The sequence below is a fragment of the Hippichthys cyanospilos genome, chromosome 16 (genome assembly GCF_059441005.1).
Source record: "Hippichthys cyanospilos isolate Australia breed blue-spotted pipefish chromosome 16, RoL_Hcya_1.0, whole genome shotgun sequence".
Lineage (NCBI taxonomy): Eukaryota > Metazoa > Chordata > Actinopteri > Syngnathiformes > Syngnathidae > Hippichthys > Hippichthys cyanospilos.
The window spans coordinates 724,520-744,352 of NC_142384.1; the positions used below are offsets into that span (position 1 = coordinate 724,520).

The window sequence follows — 19,833 nt, forward strand, 5'->3', positions numbered from 1 at the left end:
TTCCATGTAAAGAAAAGAAAAAGGATTGTTTTACTCTAAAAACACCATGGCAGACTAATGGCAGTAAAAAAAAAAAAAAAGTTTGCCTTGGCCTAGGCGGGTGTGAAGGGAATCATATATTAGGTTGTTATCATTATGTGCTTAGTTCATTGTTACCCATTTATGCAATCCTAGTTCATCTTGACCCTGTCCTTAGATAGAACTGTTGACGCACGAAAGTGTGAGCCGGGACCTTGGCCCAGCTGCCGGTGGCGCCCGGCTGGCTCTTTTGTTGTGTCTTGTAATCTGCTATGCTTCTACTCAATAAAAGCCAGGGGGGGACGGCTGGGCAGTGGAAAACTAGCGTTGGAAGACCCACGAGTTACATTTGCCCAAGCTTTTTCCCTATGCCGGCATAGAAAAGTCAATCTTGGCTGGTCTGAGTTACTCTTTTTGCTGTTTAAGCAGCTAGGCTTGTCCTAGTCTTCTTTTCTGAGATTTCTCTGACAGCGGGTTTGGCGAGATATAATATAATGCAATGATATAAAACTACAGTTGATGATTGCGTGTGCAAACGCAGATATGGAGAATTTGGCAAATTTCTACTTTGGTCAGAGTTTTAGAGACTTTTTGTATGGAAAAAAAACATAATAACCCAGACATGTTTATAAGATATGGCAAACTGACGACATTTACCACCCGTTTGCAAGAACCCCGCCTACGTGTACACTAAGCCTAAAATATGACAATGATAAACTATAGACATAAAGCTGTATTCTGCTTGGTTAGGAATGCATTTTACATCTGCAAGCGCTTCATGAATTAGACACTCTTTATTTGCTCAATTTATACCAGGCAGTGCTGAATTCAATTTAAAAAAGTTTTCTTTTTTAACTTTGAGATTTACATGATAAGGAATCAATAAATGCATGCATGGACGCTACAAGTACATTGATCCCCCCTACTTCGCGGTTAATGGGGGCTGTCAACCCCCGCGAAGTCTGAAACCCGCGAAGTAGGGTATCAGTTCCTAGATTTCTATGTACGCCCCAATATAGCAGCAGTAACCATAAACAATCCTTTTTTTTTTTTGGTATTTTTTTCGTATTTTATTTCCTTTCTCCTATTATTTAAAATTACATTATCCTTATTGACATTATTGTATATTCATTGAATAACTAATAATACTTATTTTTTTGAGAATTTGTTCTCAGGACTGGTTATCTGCACCAAGACTCTGGTGAAAGAGTACGCAAGTAATCACGTTGAACTTCACATTTATTTTGGCTCATGTATGGTGTATCATGTAGTATCTGTTGAATAACAAATCAACAACAATCTTCAAGTCAGTAAACTAACATCTTGCCGAACTTTAATCTATGAATTTACTGTATTTTTAGCCGACATTAGCGGGTTAGCAACAACTACTAACTATAAAGTGCAACCTCTACACAAACGAACACATAAACAGAATAAACACTCATCACTTACTAAATATTGGCAGTAGCGTGCATTATCAACATACAGTAAATGATAATAAACTATAAATATGAGCTTACGTTGTCATTCACTAAGTCACCGTAACAAGAATTGTTACTTGAAGAATTCTTAACATAGTTATTAACTAATATTACTTAGTTATTTGATGAATACAGTACTGTATATTGTAGTTTTTTGCTTTTTTCAATTTTTTTTACATTTTTGCATATTTTTTAAATGATTTTTTATTTTGAAATATTTAAAATTTTTCCTGGAAAAAAACATGAAGTACTGAGACCGCGATATCTGAGACGGCAAAGTAAGAGGGATCACTGTATATAGAACTCTACTTACCTTGCCTCCTCATCCCTGGCTATAAGAAGTCGCATGTGATTGGTTGCTGAAGCTGCTCTTAAGATGTCCACAGCTCTGATGGGAAAAAAAAAAACAGTTAAAAAAAAAAAAATATATATATATATATATATATATATATATATATATATATATATATATATATATATAAGAGTTGTCAGATTTGTTTTTTCCTGTTGTCAGATTTTTTTTTTTCTGTGTTACCTGTCATTTGTGACGCCGATTAGACTTTCTCCATTAACCTCCAAGATTTGGTCTCCTGGTAACAGGTTTCCTGTAAGAAGTAAAATACAGGTTATTACTGTACAACTGTTAAAGCATCCGCAACTGAATTGTCTTTATTATATATTGGTGTGCATGGATGTAAATATGACTATTTATATGTGGCCAAGTGATAAAACACAGCCTGGAGACCTGTTTTCACTAACCAACATAAAAATGTAGGGAAAAAGAGACTGCATTGCTTGTGCCATTTCTGGCCAAAGCATAATGTGAGCTGGTTGTGACTCTTTTTTTAATATTTTTTATTCACATGGGAGAAAAAACAACATTATATTCCAGATGATACCACACAGACAAACACTTCACTGTTACCACTTATACTGTAATCTGCAGTATGCTATGATCTTTGACTTCAGATGAAAGGTGCACTCCAGGGCACATGTTCTAATATTTTTAAATGAGCAAATTGTGTTTTATGCTTATGCCTAATCATGCAGGAGGGGACAAACCGGGAGATTCATGCTGAAAATGTGGAAGGGATTTGCATGTGATTAAAGCCTTTATATAAATAGTGTGTGAACTGAACTCTAGCGCAGCGAGTACCCCTGCTGGTACTTGAAGTAACTTAAGGGGGTACTCGAGACTTTATATCAAACAAACAAACAACATGCAAAAATCCTTTAAAAATCATTATTGAATTAATCGTTTCAGAAAAATATAAATCTGTGAATTAAATTTTGTTTAGTAGGTTATTCAATTCATTATGTTAAAAAGCCAAATTTTTCCCCCATAGTAGAATGGTTGAACCCAACTTGTCATGTGCCACATCTCGTTACCTGTCAAGTTAATTATTTATTTTTGTGAACACATCTCTACTATTTTCCAAGAAGAGGACAATTTAAGTTGAATATTTTCTATGGACAAATATGTATTTATATTGATTTCTTTTTTAGAACAGGTTTGACACTTTATGTTGATTATTTTATGTAAACAAATATTTATTAATAATTAACACTTCTTCTGTAACCCCAAAAGAGGACGCTTTGTTGAATATTTTTCTGTGAACAACTTTTCATTCATAATGCTTTGCATGGGTTATGTGATACTTGGCTGAAAAGATATTTCACAGGGGGTATATCACTGAAAAAAGGTTGAGAACCACTGGCCTGGCGCATAGCTGCATGACACACATGTTCTAAGGTTTTGAACAGATGATGTTTTCGTGACCAGTGCGGGTGAGACACGGCAAACGGCATAAATATGGGAAATACATTCACAGACATACGCTGCTAAGCACATAAAAAGCACTGTTTGCGCCATTGTGGATGTGACAAAAGTACATTGACTTGATTCCCAACTATGCATGGGCCGATAATCATTTTGATGGTCCACCAAGGTTTTAAAATGCATGGTTTTTGGAAACAGGCCAAATCTGCCATAACTTGTATGTTCTTTTTCCTCCCGGTTTGTCACCCTTAAGTGGCTGCAGTGTAAGTGCAGTGGTGGGTGCAACTGCAGTGTGCGGGAGTCTCTTCTCATAGGCTCCATTTTGATGGAGTCACAGACGCATAACTTTTGACGGGGGAGGCATAATTCACATCAACGTGCATCCCTCAAATGCATCATTTTTTAACATCCGAATTAATCATCATCCCTTTACTCTTTTATTCAACAAAACTTGATGTCTTCCGAACATTTATTTATAACTTAGTCCGCCATGTTTGTTTTGATCTTGCGGAAAAACAGAATGCTAATCGAAAAAAAAAAAAGAGCACAGCTTTGCGAAATAAATGCTGCTCACGCCATGAGCTTCACGGCGTAAGCTGATGATGATCAAGTAGACAACAACTAGATCGTTGTCACGACCATAGTTCCGGGAGTAATTTCAAAATAAAATCGCACCAATGCCGTTCATTTCATACTTTACTTGATAGCCTATGTTTGATTTTGAAGCTTTCTCTGATTTCCTTTACCAAATTTCACCAATAAAAACAAATTCACTTCAGAGCGCACATGCCGCATAATACTTAGTACAGTAATTCATTGCTACTGTATTCACAGGTTGAGCAAGCTTGAGCAAGGAAGGCCAGACTTCCCTCTCCCCGGCCACTTCTCGCTCGTCCGGAAGGATCCCCAGGCACTCCTAGGCCAGCTGAGAGACACAGTCCCTCCAGCGTCTCCTGTGTCGTCCCCGGGGTCTCCTTCCTGTGGGACATGCCCGAAACACCTCACTGGGGAGGCGTTTGTGGGCACCCTAACTAAATGCTTGAACCACCTCAACTTGCTCCTCTCAATGCGGAGGAGCAGCGGCTTGGCGCTGAGCCACTCCCGGATGACCAAGGTTCTCACCCTACCTCTAAGAGAGAGCCCAGGCACCCAGCAGAGGAAAACATTTCGGCCGCTTGTATCCGGGATCTTGTTCTTTGGGTCAAAACTCAAAGCACATAGGTGAGGGCAGGAACGTAGATCGACGAAGATAGAGTCCGCATTACAGCAGACGCCGCACAAATCCACCTGTCAATCTCACGTTCCATCCTACCATCACTCGTGAACAGGACCACAAGATATTTGAACTCCTCCACTTGGGGCAGGACCTCATCCCCAACCTGGAGAGGGCACTCCATATTTTTCCGACTGAGGACCATGGTCTCAGATTTGGAGGTGCTGATCTTCATCCCAGCCGCTTCACACTCGGCTGCGAACCGCTCCAGTGAGAGTTGGAGGTCACGGTCTGAAGAAGCCAACAGTACCACATCATCCGCAAAAAGTAAGGATGCAATGCTAAAGGCTCCCAAACCGGACCCCCTCAACACTTTAGCTGACCCTAGAAATTCTGTCCATAAAGGTAATGAGCCAAATTGTTGACAAAGGGAAGCCTTGGCGGAGTCCACCAGAAACAAATTCGACTTACTGCCGGAAATGCGGACCAAATTCTGACATCGGTTGTACAGGGACGAAACAGCCCCTATTAGGGCGTCCGGTACCCCAGACTCCCGAAGCACCCATCACAGAGATCCCCAAGGGACACATTCGAACGCCTTTCAGCTCAGCTCTCTCTTCACCACGACAGACCAGTACAGCGTCCGCAGAGTTGGAGGTCACGGCCTGAGGAAGCCAACGCGCCAGCATTGGCATCCATGTCAATGGAAAATGATTTATTATTGGAAATGAAATGCGTGGACAAACTCTACAAGCAAGTCACTGAAATCTTTCTAAGGAAAGAAAGAAGATTGTCTGTCATGTGTGTTCAGGGTTTGTTGGTTTTGAGTTGTGGGTTTTGTTGTTGTGGGGTTTTATTCATGTTTATGTTCCACTTGCGTCTGCCTTTATTGTCTGCGTTCTCGTTAGTTTGATTTCGTCCACCTGTCTGGTTTCTTGCCCCTCTGCGTGTCCTCTTGTCAGCTTCCCCTGCCGCTCGTGTCACCCAGCTGTTTCACATTCTCCTAAGTTAGTTTGGGTTAAGTTCCAGTGTAGTTGTCGGGTCATTATCTTGCCTTGCTGTCTTATGTTGTGGTCCTTCTCCTATTTCCGAGTCACCCATCTCTGCCTCCTTGTTACCCGTGAGTTGATTTTAGGTTCAAGTTTATGTTGATACTTTGGCCAGGTTTGTTCTGCCTCATTAGGGCCCGAGCAGCGACTGCCCTATGGTTCTTCTCCAAATTATTATTTTTGTTATTAGTGCCCGAGCAGCGACCGCTGCGCGGTCCCTCTTGTTTTTCACCGATTATTATTATTATTATTATTATTATTATTATTATTATTATTATTATTTTATTACAGCCAGAACAGCGACTGCTGCGAGGTCCCTCTTGTTTTTCACCGGAGTATTGTTGGGGCCCGAGCAGCAGCCGCTGTTCTGGCTGTAATAAAATAATAAATAATAAAATAATAATAATAATAATAATAATAATAATAATAATAATAATAATAGCCAATCGTCACGAAATTTTGCCCACTTGTTTTCCTATGTCAGATAATGGGCAACACCAAATATAAAGTTGATCGGGTTAAGGGTTTTGGTAACGAAAATTGTACCAAAACGGGCCAAGTGGCACATTCAACAGGTGATAACTCTGGTTCTATACATCCTAACATTCGGCGCTCTGTAATGATTTTATAGGTCTTGAGGTATTACATATACATAAAAAAATTTCATAGCGGGTCAGAACTGGCTGCCAGTTTTAAGATCGTCTGGGTTCATTTAGAGCAAGTTTTGCTGATTTGAAAAAAACTCTAACTTTGAAGTGATGTACAAACCGCCCCCTTTATCACAAAGTCATAAAATTTGGAAAACCTTATCCTCCAAATCTTGATGCTATTTGGACACATTTTCAGTTCATTTACTCTTACGGGCTTAGCACAATACATGAAAGTTTAAAAAATAACGCTTTTGTCTGTAACTAGGTGGCGTTGAAATTAATTTGAAAATTTATCATGCAGATATTTTAAGGACATAACTAGTAAATTTTCTGTAAAGTCTCAGATTTTTTGAAGCTTGCACATTGGAGTTATTAGGGTTTTTGTTGCTCATGGCGAAGGAAATTTGAGACACATAATTTAAAGCCCCACCCCCATCATATATGTTGGCAGATCTCAAAATTTTGCTCAGTTGTGGTCCTATGGCTGATAATGAAGCATGCCAAATTTAAAGTTGATCGGGTCAACCGTTTAGGAGCTATTAAGAGGAATTTGGCACCTGCAAACATCCAAAAACAGTCCAAAAATGCACATAAAATAATTTATATCTCTGGTTCTATACATCCTAGCACATGGCGTTCTATAACTTTTTTGTAGGTCTTGAGGTCTTATATATGCCTAAAAAATTTCATAGCTCTAGGTGAAACTGGCCGTTACCCAGGAGAAGTGTTTGACTCTAGGTGGCGCTAAAAATATTTTTTTTAAGATTTTACGTAGGAAAACACCAAAATACCAAATTTTACAGCAGGCCCGATGAATGTGTGAATTTTGTTGACTTTTGAGAAGGAAAGATGGAGGTGGTTGCAGGAGGTGCCATGCCAAGTTTGAATTGTGCTCGCATTTCCTGGAGCAATGTTACGACCTGAAACGCAGCAGAATAAAGCATCACGATAGGATATGCGAGTTCCTAGTCGCGGTGGCCAGAAGGTACGGGTGGATGGTGGCCCACGAAAAACGGTTGCGCACGAGAGACAATCTACTGAGAATACCACACATGGTACGCGTTAAAGGTGACAGTCTTGGTCATTGACGTGACTGTCTGGTATGAATTGGAGTCTGAGACTCTAGAACGGGCGGCACTTGAGAAAGAGACAAACTACTCTCTGCTGGTTAACCACTTCTTGAATGGGTTGATGATAAAAAGAGTCAAGGTCATGGGGTTCCCGGTAGGAGCGAGGGGAAAATGGCCTACCCGAAATTATCAGGTTCTTAAAGAATTGGGCATGAGAATCAGGCAAGAGAATTGAGTGTGCAAAGTTTGTAAGTAAGAGGGCGTTGTTGTATTCTGTTGATATGTGGAGGGAGTTCAAGAAATTATTAAAAAAAAAAAACAGGGTGACCAGGGCTGATTGTTGGCTGAAAGGGATCACGAATGAGGTGGTGACGAATTATACTCAGGGGGAGGTAAATCTAATCCCTCTGAGACAATCAACAAGGCATGGTAATGTAATGCGGGACAGGGAACGGTAAGGAGTGGCGAAAGATGGAAGGAAAAAGGGCCATGAGAACAAACGCCACATGAAAGATGAGGACAAGACACTGAACTGCTGGTTCGGTTTCAAGGCATGGTGAGAATTAAGGGCTGGAAAAGGAAGGTGCACAGACAAAATCGATGAAAATGGAAGAGATGTGAATCTTGGCTGGCGTACTTAATGGACCGATAAGCATTAAAAGTCACCTGTAAGGGCCTGTGAATAATTATTAAGACACCAGGTTCCTTATGACTGTGACAATGGAGCGAAGGGCAGGAGGCGAGACCAAGGGACAAGAGGGAAGGCTAAAACTCAAAAATATCAGACCGATGAGCCGTTTGATCACCTGCAGGGGCCCCCACGTAAATGAGAATGAGTGGAGGGTTCTCTGCAACATTGATACAACTATAAGGGCAGCCAAGTCGAGTAATATATGACCGCCATGGGAGGGCCTCTGCTAGCCGTTGGTTTGAGTGGTCGGCTCCTCCTCATTGCGGTCCGAGGGAAGTTGATGGGATGGTTTTCATCGACTGGGTTTATGATTGGAATATAATTACAGAAGGAGGGGCATTCTAACCACCATGTAAGGGCCTTTGCTAGCCTCAGGTTTGAGCAACAGGTTCCTTACGACTGTGGTTTGGACGTGGACGGTCCCAGGCCCTGTGTATGAAAGGTGGCAATGAACCGACATTGAAGTAAACAACCCCTAATCATGAAAACTGTCAAAGACCCGAAGTCACCATTAACCCCACTGGGTACTACTTGCCCTTTCAAGGGGGTGTCTGTAGTAGAGGCAGGCCGGTTCGGAAATTGTATCTGGTCCACATTCGTTCAGCCGGGGTAAGGTCCAAGGCTTGACTCGGTTCATTAAGTGGTCGTGCTGATGAACTGAGGGAGATGGCCTAGTTCTGGATCCGGCAGGGCGAGGAGCAGAAGCGCGTCTCATCTTCGGCCGCTACACATGTGGACTTGGACTGATGCCGTGTCCTGTTCAGGCAAGTGAAGTCCTCGCGACACATGTGGGTCGGGTTGAGGGCTAGCCTAGGCCAGGCTAGTCGGAATCTCTGGTCCGGAAATGTGCCACATTCCCCGACAGCCACTGGGTCTAGGGGTTGTGCATGTGCCGGGAGGAAAAGGGGCCTCCAAAGCAACCTTCCTAACAGCTTACTCGAGAAGGAAAAGCCTGGGTTGAAAGGGTACACATGTGGATCCCATCTTAGTAGTGGGTGAATGTGTGGTTCTGGGATGCTTCTGGTATGACCTGTGAGCTGCCTGTCTAGGAGGAGACAGTGGGGAAGCCTTTAGTACTCCAAGATTGCTCTCGGATCTCATCTTTGTCGTGGGCTCCGTAGTGGTTTTGCGATGTGAAAGATTATTATTATTATTCTCCGAAATGAATCACTTATTTGAGGGCCTAAACATGCACGAAAAGGATGGAATAGAGTTGAGGCATGGAACATGAAGGTTCTCCAATTTGCCGACTTTAAGATGATGGGTTTGGTCTGTACGTCACCTCAAAGTCCACCAATACCAACAAAGTTGCTGTAATTGGACCCAGATGGTCTTGTCTTTTAAAAATTTCATATAGTCGCTTGTAGTCCAATGCAAAACATACCTACGAACCAATTTTTTGTTGTACTGCAAGCGCCACCTAGTGGCAGCAAAAACCATTGCTTTTTTTTTAAACGTTTTGATGTACTTTGAAAAATACAACCCAAATCGGGTCCCATCAAAATCTGATGTAGCATTTCAAAATGAATGACCCCTGAAATGAAATATTCAACTGTCCATATAAACACATTTTTTTACAAAAATCATTAAAAAATCGTAACATCATACCTAATCTGGGGGGTACTAGAACACCCCAGGGGTTCCCCAATTGGGTCCCATTAAAATCTGGTGTGGCATTTCAAAATGAGTGACCCTTGTAAATGGCATATTTAACTGTCAATATATCACATATTTTAAAAAATTATTTAGCTATTGTCGCATCACACCTGGTCTGGGGGATACTAAAGCACCCCAAGGGGTCCCCCAATTGGGTCCCATCAAAATCTGATGTGGCATTACAAAATAAGTGCCCCCAGAAAATAACAAATTATACTGTCAATATATCACATATTTTAAAATATGATTAAAAAAAAATCTTTAGCTATCGTAACATGAACACGGGTCTGGGGGATACTAGAGCTTCCCAGGGGTCCCCCAATCGGGTCCCATTAAAATCTGATGTGACATTTCAAAATAAGTGACTCCTGAAAATGAAATTATGAACTGCCAATTTATCACATATTTTTTTAAAAAATCATTAAAAAATACACTTTAGCTATCGTAACATCACACCTGGCCTGGGGGACACTAAAGCACCCCAGGGGTCCCCCAATTGGGTCCTATCAAAATCTGATGTAGCATCTAAAATATGTGACCCCTGAAAATGACACACTGTCAAGGTATCACATATTTTTACAAAATCATTAAAGAAAATTATTTTGCTATCGTAACACAACACCTGTCCTGGGGTATACTTTAGAACCCCAGGAGTCCCCCAATAGGGTCCCAACAAAATCTGTTGTGGCATTTCAAAATGAGTGACCCCTGAAAATAACACATTACGCTGTCAATATAGCACACATTTTAAAAAATAATAAAAACATTTTTTTTAGCTATCGTAACATTACACTTGGTCTGGGGGATACTTGAGCAACCTAGGGGTCTCCCAATTGGGTATCATCAAAATCTGATGTGATATTTAAGAAAGAGTGACCCCTGAAAATGACGCATTCGACTGTCAACATTTCACAAATTAAAAAAAGAAAAAAATTATATAAAAAATCATTATTGCCCTTTTGAAATGCCCAATCAAATTTTGGTTGGACACAATTGGGGGACCCTTGGGGTGCTCTAGTATCCCACAAACTAGATGTGAATTTTTTAATGATTTTTTAAAAATCACTCATTTTAAAATGCCACATCAGATTTTGATGAGACCTGATTGAGGTACGGTAGTAACCCCCAGATAAGGTGTGATGTTAAGATAGCTAAAGAAGGTTTTTTTTCAATGACTTTTTTAAAATATGTGATAAAATGACAGTACAATGTCATTTTCAGGGGTCACTCATTTTGAAGTGCCACATCAGATTTTGATGAGACACGATCTGGGGTTCCCTGGGCTGCTCTAGTATCTCCCAGAATAGGTGTGATGTTACTATAGCTTAAGAATTTTTTAAATGATTATTTAACTATTTAATAAGCTGACAGTTGAATGAGGCATTTTCAGGAGTCACCAATTTTGAAATGCCATATTTGATGGGATCCAGTTTGGGGGACCTCTGGGGTTGTGTAGTGTCTCCCTGTACTAGTTTGGTATTACGATAGCTAAAGAAAATAAATAAATAAAATCACGTCCCATGACAGCATTTCCGGGAGAGCTGTACTTAGTACGGCTTCTCCAGGATTCATCTAATGTTGTGATACCATTGGGATCCTTTTCCTTTCCTTCATTCTGAGCATAACCGAGGCAAGCAATTTATGAAATGACTTGTAGAATTCACAACCAAAACCATCTGGACCTAGCGCACTGCCAGAAGGAAATGATTTGATTGCCTCTACAAGATCCGCTTCAGTTAGGTCTGAGTCAAGCTCCAATCTGGATGGCTCGTCTAATGTTAAGGGAGTCAAAGAAGTTATCCCTGTCCAGCTCGGAGGTTGTTGGATTAGCTGTGTAAAGCTCTGAATAGACATCTTTGAAGCGTGAGTTTCTTTTTTTTAGGATTAACCAGTAGTTCTCCCAAACTAGATTTAATTCATATATTGCTTCATTTGCTTAGGCGCCTTTCAACTGCTTGGCCAACAGCCTCTCCGATTTGTCCCTCAACTCAAAATGGTTTTGTTTGATTTTGTTTTACCTTTAATAAGAGATTGCTGTAGATTAGTGTAGAAGATTCAAAATCTTACTGTTATCTGCTTGGGACAGTAGCCCCGATAGGTTTGTTCTAGAGCTGGAAGCATATTCTCAATTTCCACTAGACGGTGACATTGCTCTTTCTTCTTTGATGCCTCGAAAGAGATTATGTGACCTCTCATTAAAGCGCAAACAGTAAATCCAATTTTAGTTGAAATGTAACCGGCAATGTTCTGTGAAAGAGAAGTTATTATATTTAGTGTATTCAATATTACATATTAATTTTTCATCTACTAGAGAATAATCAATTCTAGTGTAGGGATTTATGAACGTGGGAAAAATATGACTAGTCTATCTGGGTTGGGTTTTGTAGTCTCCATATGTCAACAATATTCCTGGATTTTATTACATCGTTCAATGTTTGAACACACCATAGTGAGGCTGGAGACCGGGAGGAGAGTCTGTCTAGGTATGAATTAAGATAGCAGTTAAAGTAACCACTCATGATTAGATTTGTAGAATTGCAGTCAGGAATTAAATCAAACACTTTGCGAAAAGAATTGGGATCAGCTGTGTTTGGACCACATATGTTAAGAAAGGTAACATTGAACAAATTAATGCATCCAGTTAACAAAATGTACTTGCCGTTTGGATCCATGGTTACTGAGGCAAGTTGAAATGGGAACATTTTTGCAAAAGAGAATGGTAACACCTCCATTGTTGGATGAGAATGGCGCAAGATAGACCTGGGGGATCCAGTTAGCTCTCGATCACTTCTGCTCAGATGCTTTTATATGGGTTTCTTGAAGAAACACTATGTCTGCTTTTGGGGACTCAAGATGGGCTCCCAAACTCCGCACAATCCACAAGACCAGTGAAATGGGACTCATGTCTGATTGATTTGTAGTTGTTAGGTGTTGCCATTAATAATGCAGAAAAACAACATTCTCGACAACCCAACGAACATCCTTAATATTGAACAGAACACATTTGAAGCTCGAAAAAATAAAAACAAAAATTAAGAAATTACAAAACAACACCAATGCAAACCCCCAAAGACACACACTTCCCCAAAGCCAAAGCCCATGAAGCATTACTGTGTGTTAATTCTGATTTATAAATCACTATGGTCTGTGTGTATTATTGAGTCAATTACAGTCCAGATATCTGTCCACCTTTAGTCGTCTCCGGGGTCCCGCTGCAAATTGAGCAAAAATGTCTCTGCATCATCGGGGCTGGTGAATGTCTTCTGGTACAGTTGAATTGAAAGTGAAGCTTGGGAGGGAATCACAAGATGTGCGTGATTTTCAGGTCATTTAAAGTTGCCATCACCTCGCAGAATTGGCGTCACTGTTCCATCATCTGGGCCGTGTAGTCAGGAAAAACAAAAATCCTGTGTGTGCCGTTCTTGACGGGTTGTTGGGCAAGTCACAGCATCTTCTCCTCTCTTGGAAGAAATGGACACGCGCGATGAGGGTGCGAGGACTGGAAGCAGGTCCTCCCGATCGTTCAAGTGATAAAGAGTGGTGGGCACGATTGATGATCACTGGTGTCGGGAAATTGGTTTTGCCCAGTAGATCAAGAATGAAAGAGCCCAGAAACTCCGTCAGGTTTCCTTTCTCCTCACCTTCGGGACTACCAACAAATTTAACGTTGTTGCGCCTGGAGCAAACTTCCAGGTCGTTTGTTTTGGCTCTGTGGGAGGCATTTTCCATAAGGAGCTCGGTGATGGCTAATCCCGCAGCCTGCAGGGGTGTCTCATGGTCGGTGATAGGGACCTCCATGTCGTCCAGACGGCTTACCAGAACGCCGTGTCTGGACTGGAGGGAAGCAAATTTCTACTTCAGTACATCGAACCGAGTGTTGATGGTTTCAAGTATAGTCTCCTGCATGTTTTTCAGTGCTTTTTCCATGTGGGGGACAGGTGTACATTCCGGTTTGGGCTCACTGTTAGTCGGAGCTGTGCCACTAACTGTCTTTCTTCTCAGTTTTGGTTATGTCAGGCATTATTTTTGTTTAGAATGGTAAATATCGATGCAGAAAAAAAGCTAACTTAGTTGGAGACGGTAAAAGTACCAAACAAAATTAGATCGGTGAGGAGCTCCAATATGGTAAAAGGTATGGGGAAAACGTGTGCCAGTTGGTTAATCTCGTATATCGGGAGCATTATCAGTGTAAGTCCCACGTTCGCAAGCTCAATACATTTCCTGTTTACACAGTTTGTGGCAAAATAAAAGCTTCAGAACAAGAGTAGGCTAGAATAAATGAACTGAAACTTGCCTGAAAGGGAAAACAGAAACATTTGAGGTCGCGGCCGTGAGAAAGCAATAAGACTGCTTTCAAGCAGCGCAAGCCTGACAGTCTCGAACGGGCTGCGTGGTGACGGCAGCACGTAGTACGGAAGCCAACAGGAACACGTATCGATTTTCATTTTATCTTAATTTTGATTTAATGACCTTTTATATCAATTTAACTCGGGGTAAATGAGAATCATGATTCTGATAAAAAAATATTTTTTAACACACCCATATATGTTGACTGGAAAAAGACTTGCTTGGTTATATTTGGCAAGAGAGTAGGAGAGAGGGACAAAAAAAATTGTGTGTATGTTTGTGTGTGTGCTTGTGCGTCTGTGTGTTGCAGATCAACACACATATGCACCACACACACACACGCGCACACGCACAACCACACACACACACACACACACACACACACACACACACACACACACACACACAGCACAGTCCTGGGCCCATCATCCCATGAAACAAGCCGAAATCATTAAGTGTCTACTGCACAACAGGGCTCACACTTAATCCTGCAAATATATCTGATCTAGCTTCTCTCTTGTGAATTAAATGTCACCAGTTTCTCTGTTGTCTCTGTTATTTCTGCCCGGAGTTTTTTTTTTTTCACCAAAAGGAACCATTTAAAAAATCCAACGAAATTGGAGATTTGCCAAATCCACCGGAACTATGTTTGAGTGCAGAAAGCATAAACTGGCGATTTACGTCATCACTCTAACATATCTTAAATTGAAGGAGAATTTTAAAAAAAATGTCACAACACTTATTCTTCTTGTACTGTATAAAACTACAGTACATGCAATTCAATTTCTCCCTTATCCAAATAATTTGGAAAACAAATCCTGCATGAAAGGAAAGAAATACATTCGAAAGTTATGCTTACTGTCACTTGAAGCAAGGCCTCCGGGTAAAATCCTTTTGACATAAACTCCAAACTCCTCTCCAGTAAGTTCTTTCACTCCTCCAATCACTTTAATTCCTAATAGGAAGAGATGCAGATAAATTTATTGAGATACCACATTTATTCTAAGAAGGATCATCAGACATCTTTTTTTTTGTGGCGGCCCTTTTGTATTGTACATTAAGAAAGTGACGTGTGTAGCTAGTAGTTTTGCATGATAAAAAAAAAAAAAAAAAAAAGATACAGTGAACCCTCATTTATCACGGTAGATACGTTCCGGAACCAGCTGCGATAGCTAAAAATCTGCGTAGTAGCACCCCAACATTTCACATAAAAAAAAATAAACAAAAAAACTGCAGTACATATATTTACTAAAATCTTAAATTATAAAACCTTATACACTGTACAATAGTGAACTTATTGGGGGGAGAGAGAGAGAGAAAGAAAGAGAGAGACTGCATAGGCTGCGCTGGAGCACCTCATCAACAAAGCAGCTTAGATCAAAGAGCGGTCGGACTCATATGGCTCAACAACGTGGCTTTTATTTTTCTTACAATTTCATAACTGAACATGGCAACTCCAGAACAATAAACCAAACTGTATTTTTATTATTTCGAATAATAATAAATTAGTAGTGTATATTTATAGTATTTCAAACGCCTGTTCCTTACTCTCTCTGCCCCAACAATGTGTGTGTGTACCTTTTGCTGTGGTTATGCTTCATGACTGACACAAACGTGCCTGTGGGGCGGGAGTAGATTAAAACTCCACAGGCACGCGCCATATAACTCATGAAGTGCACCCCGGCGCTGTTGTTGTCAACAGATAGAGGCAGCAGAGACACTTGACAATAAAGAGCAGACAATCCACCAGACCGTTGGAGATCTCTTACCTAGATTCGCCCTTGTCCTTAATGTCCTTAATTCGTCCTCGTCCTTAATGTGGCAAACAGTGTATTCGTTCACTCCCAAATGGCGGGCCACGGCCACGTAACTTCTACCCTCTCAGCAATTATCATCATTTTTGGGAGCTATTGCAAAAGTTCAATATGTTAATGAAAAAAAATCCTTGAAGTCGTGAAGCTGCGTAATGGAAAAAACAAATCCGCGATGTGGTGAACCCGCGCAATGCAAAAAAATATCCGCGATGAGACGAATTCGCGATAGTGGAACCGTGAAGTATCGGGAGTTCACTGTATATTGAGTTCATCAAAGTTTCAATGTCAGCAATTGTCACAGAATAAAGCGGCCACACTGATATGATGCATTTAAACATAAAACCGAATTCAGAAAAGGTGGGAGCAAGTCACATATGTGCAGTCTGACTGTCTCCATTGTCAATCTCAAACAGTGAGAAACAGTGCCAAATTATTTTGTCTTGATCAAATGAATTCAAGTCACAGTCACGTCAGGTCAAGTTCTAAGTCATCTTATAAAAGCTGAACATTATTAGTTAGATTATACAATGACAACACTATTTTATAACAGAACTTCAAAAATTATTGTTTATAATATTGTCAAGACAAGTGGGCCTATAAAACAAAGCCATCTTGTTTTTGAGGTTTTTTTTGTTTGTTTGTTTGTTTTTAAAGTGACAGCATGATAGAACTGATTACTTCTATAAATTTTAGCAATCATCAAACCCCATCCCCACTGACAATTTCAATTGACCAGCAACTTGGGAAGGTTTGGGTACAACAAGACACACTACACTTAAATGTTCACATTGCTTGGCTGGCTACTGTTCAGAAAAAAACATTTTTAATTTTTAAGCAACACGTAAATCTTCCACAGGATTGTCAAAACCTAATTTGCGCCATAAAAATGCATAACAAGAAAAACTTGACAGACTCTACTACCCAACGCGAACATGACTCATGACTCAATGACTCAATGACTCATGATGACGTTGAAAGTTATTTGTTCAGGAGGAAGGTTATCTGTTATGGACTGAAAGTGCCAAAATATAATAAATAAAAGTACCATTCAATAATTAAATAAGAGTGTCATTAAATAATTAAATGTTTCATTAATTAACTAAAAGTGTCATTCATTAAAGAAATGTTTCATTAATTAAATAAAAGTTATTTGATTAATGCCACATTTAATTAATTGATGAAATAATTAGTGAAATATTTATGTGACAAAGCATAGAGTTATATTTACATCCTGAAACCGATGTCAACAGCTTGTTGTCAATTAAACAGAAATCAATACGAGTATGTGTATGATGACATTTGAAAAAAAATGAGAATGTTCTTTCACTTGGATTAAAGAGATGCCACGGCTCAATAACATCATACTCACTCATAAGAGCATTAATACTCTTGGCTGACCTGGACAGGGTAGCTGGGCTTGAGAAAGAGCGAGCCAAAAAAGGGTCCATCCAACAATTAAAATCCTCTCCCATAATAAGACGATATTCAGACAAGTCTGATATCTTTGCAAAATAGGAAACAAGAATGTTTGTGATCCTGGAGTAGGTGCCATCCCTGACCCAAGTAAACCCCCCCCCCCCCACCAGCAGAAGCATTGGAAGGCCGATATGCGCTACATCCACCCATAACAAACCCCACCTTGTCACTACATGTAGCATTTACAAACTACTAGGCGATCACAGGGAATGTGCATCCTAAGTGGTCCAATATTTAAACACAAATCAAGCTTTCGGTGAAATACAGTCATGAGGGTTAACATAAGACCTAAAAAAGCACTACTTAGGTTGAAATAAGGACAATTAACTCAGTGCCAAAACCTACTGGCGAAACACCTGGTTCAAACAAAGTTTACAGCTGACTCAAGATAACATCCATACCTGAGTACTCAAGTAAATTAAGAGCATTGCTGTGATGGCGTTGCCGTGAAAGTCACTAGTCCGAATATCACGAACCAGTCCGGCAAAGTTCCGAAGACGATTAATCTGCGTCCGGTGCAGGGATCTTCTTGAGTCTCTTGCGCACTAAGTCTAAAGCAAAATCTAACTCATGGGGCTGGCCAGAATTTGCAACGTAGCTGGATAACGCAAAGCCGAATTTAACATTGGCACAGCTGTGGAACTCCCTCTTCACTGGGATGAAAGCCTCCCTCCACTTCGTCACAGTCGGCGTAAGGTCTGGAAAAATATGAATCCTCTTCCCATTGTGGAGCACGGGGGAAATCTCCCCAGCCTGGCGAAGAATCAAACTCTGAGACTGAAACCGTGTTACCCTGATGACCATCGGACGCGGCCACTCGCCCGCCTTTGGTTTCGACCGTAATGTACGGTGGGCCCTCGCCAGCGCGGGTTTCTCATCCAGTCCCAATAAATCCTGTAGAACTTCAGCGATGAATTCTGTAGGTCTTGGTCCTTCTGATCCTTCAGGGAGGACAACCAACGGAATGTCGTTCCACCGGGAGCGAGCCTCCAAGTCCTTGCACTTTTTATTTAGTAAGTCGACTGGGGCAGTCAGACTAGCCACATCAGCTTGTGCACTAGCAATGTTGTCACTGTGTTCATTAGTGCTCCAAATCACGAATAGCAATAACCAGCAGCGCAAGTGCTTCCTCCAGTGGTTTTAGAGAGGCCGGTATAGCCTTCTTGACTGACTCAGATATTATAGCTACCCAGGTGACTCAGGCTGCTGGTGTGGCCTTCCATGGCCAGATTTAGCGGACTCGGACTTCACCCTGCGACTCGACATATCTGAAATTTTGATCCGGCTGTTATACGGGCTTGAGTCACAATCCGAAAACTCAAAAAAGGAAAGATGTAAACCGAGTTGAATATCAATAAACATACTGTATATTTTAACCACATTCCCTGGGAGCTCTTGTTACACTCGCCTTATATTAGTCACGGAGGCGTCAGAGCAAATCATTTAAAAAAAAAATTCTACTCTTAATGTAGCCTTGAGCTTCAAATTTTTACAGTACTGTTTATTGCAACAATTTGGCATTTGAAAAGGTGTGTGCAGATTTTCTGTGAACAGACTTTCTTCAACAGCAGCACTTGGATAAGTGGTTAGAACTTGTGCAATATAGATTCAAGATACAAGAGTTTTATTGTCATATGCATTTTAATACTACACAGTGAAATTCTTATTCTGTTCACTTCCCCGAGCAGACTGCATTCCATAATCAAGCAAAAAATAAAGTAGGCAATGAAACAAAAACAAAAAAAAACAGTAATAGAGCAATAAGGGCAGAAATAATGAACCACTAATAAGTGCACAGACTTACATTCTGAGCATATTAGCATATTACCATTTAACATATAGAGTAAATTGACTTGCTAAATGGATTTCATTTATATAGCACTTTTCTCAATATGCTTTACACTAACTAGTCATTTACCTACTGATGACGCAGCATCAGGAGCAACTAGGGGTTCAGTGTCTTGTTCAAGTACACTTCGACATCATGATGATCGGGGGATCAAACCCACAGCCTCTCACCTGGGAGAGGACCACTTTACCACCAAGCCATGCCGCCCCTAGAGTAGATGGAGTGGAAGAGAATGTATAATTATGAGAATGATAGTGCAAAATATCATGTAGTGCAAAGTATTATGTATTTAGCAGCTTTCCTGCACTGTGCAGGGATTGTAAGGTGCAAATGTGCGTGCAGTAAAGTGACTGGTGTTGTGGGAGATTAGTGTGTAAGGACGCCCTGTGGCGATAAGCTGTTTGCCAGCCTGGCAGTCCTGGCCCTCAGGATCCTATAGCATCTGCCTGATGGCAGCAGTTCAAACAGGTTGTGTTGTGGATGAGTATTGTCCGTGATAAGGTTGTGTGTCCTCCGAAGAACCTTGGTGTGGTAAATGTCCTGCAGTGAGGGGAAGGCTGCTCCACAGATGCGCTGTGAAGTCTTGATCACATGCTAGAGATCATTCCTGTGTTGAAGGTGGAGCGGACCCTTTGGATTGTTCATCTGTACAAGTTATTGACAATCTTTGCTGGCATGCCCAATTTTTTCAGTCTCCTCAGAAAATACAGTCTCTGTTGGGACTTCTTGATGATCTGTC

General features: G+C 40.8%; 1 protein-coding gene across 5 annotated transcripts in view; it reads right to left on the reverse strand.

The window, feature by feature from the left end:
* LOC148410104 (syntaxin-binding protein 4) overlaps positions 1–19,833 on the reverse strand; it is a 152,446-nt gene that overhangs the window by 110,634 nt on the left and 21,979 nt on the right. For 4 of the 5 annotated variants that reach the window (XR_015868144.1, XM_088436542.1, XM_088436539.1 and 1 more), the window contains exons 3-5: positions 14,815–14,910; positions 2,035–2,104; positions 1,813–1,887 (exon numbers count right to left, since the gene is read on the reverse strand). Coding sequence is in view for 4 of the 5 variants with exons in the window: in XM_088436542.1 (XP_088292668.1) it covers positions 1,813–1,887; positions 2,035–2,104; positions 14,815–14,910 (241 nt within the window). In the remaining variant the exon portion in view is untranslated. Of the gene's footprint in view, positions 1–1,812; positions 1,888–2,034; positions 2,105–14,814; positions 14,911–15,724; positions 15,863–19,833 lie in introns of all 5 variants that reach the window. The other variant, XM_088436541.1, reaches the window with a different exon arrangement.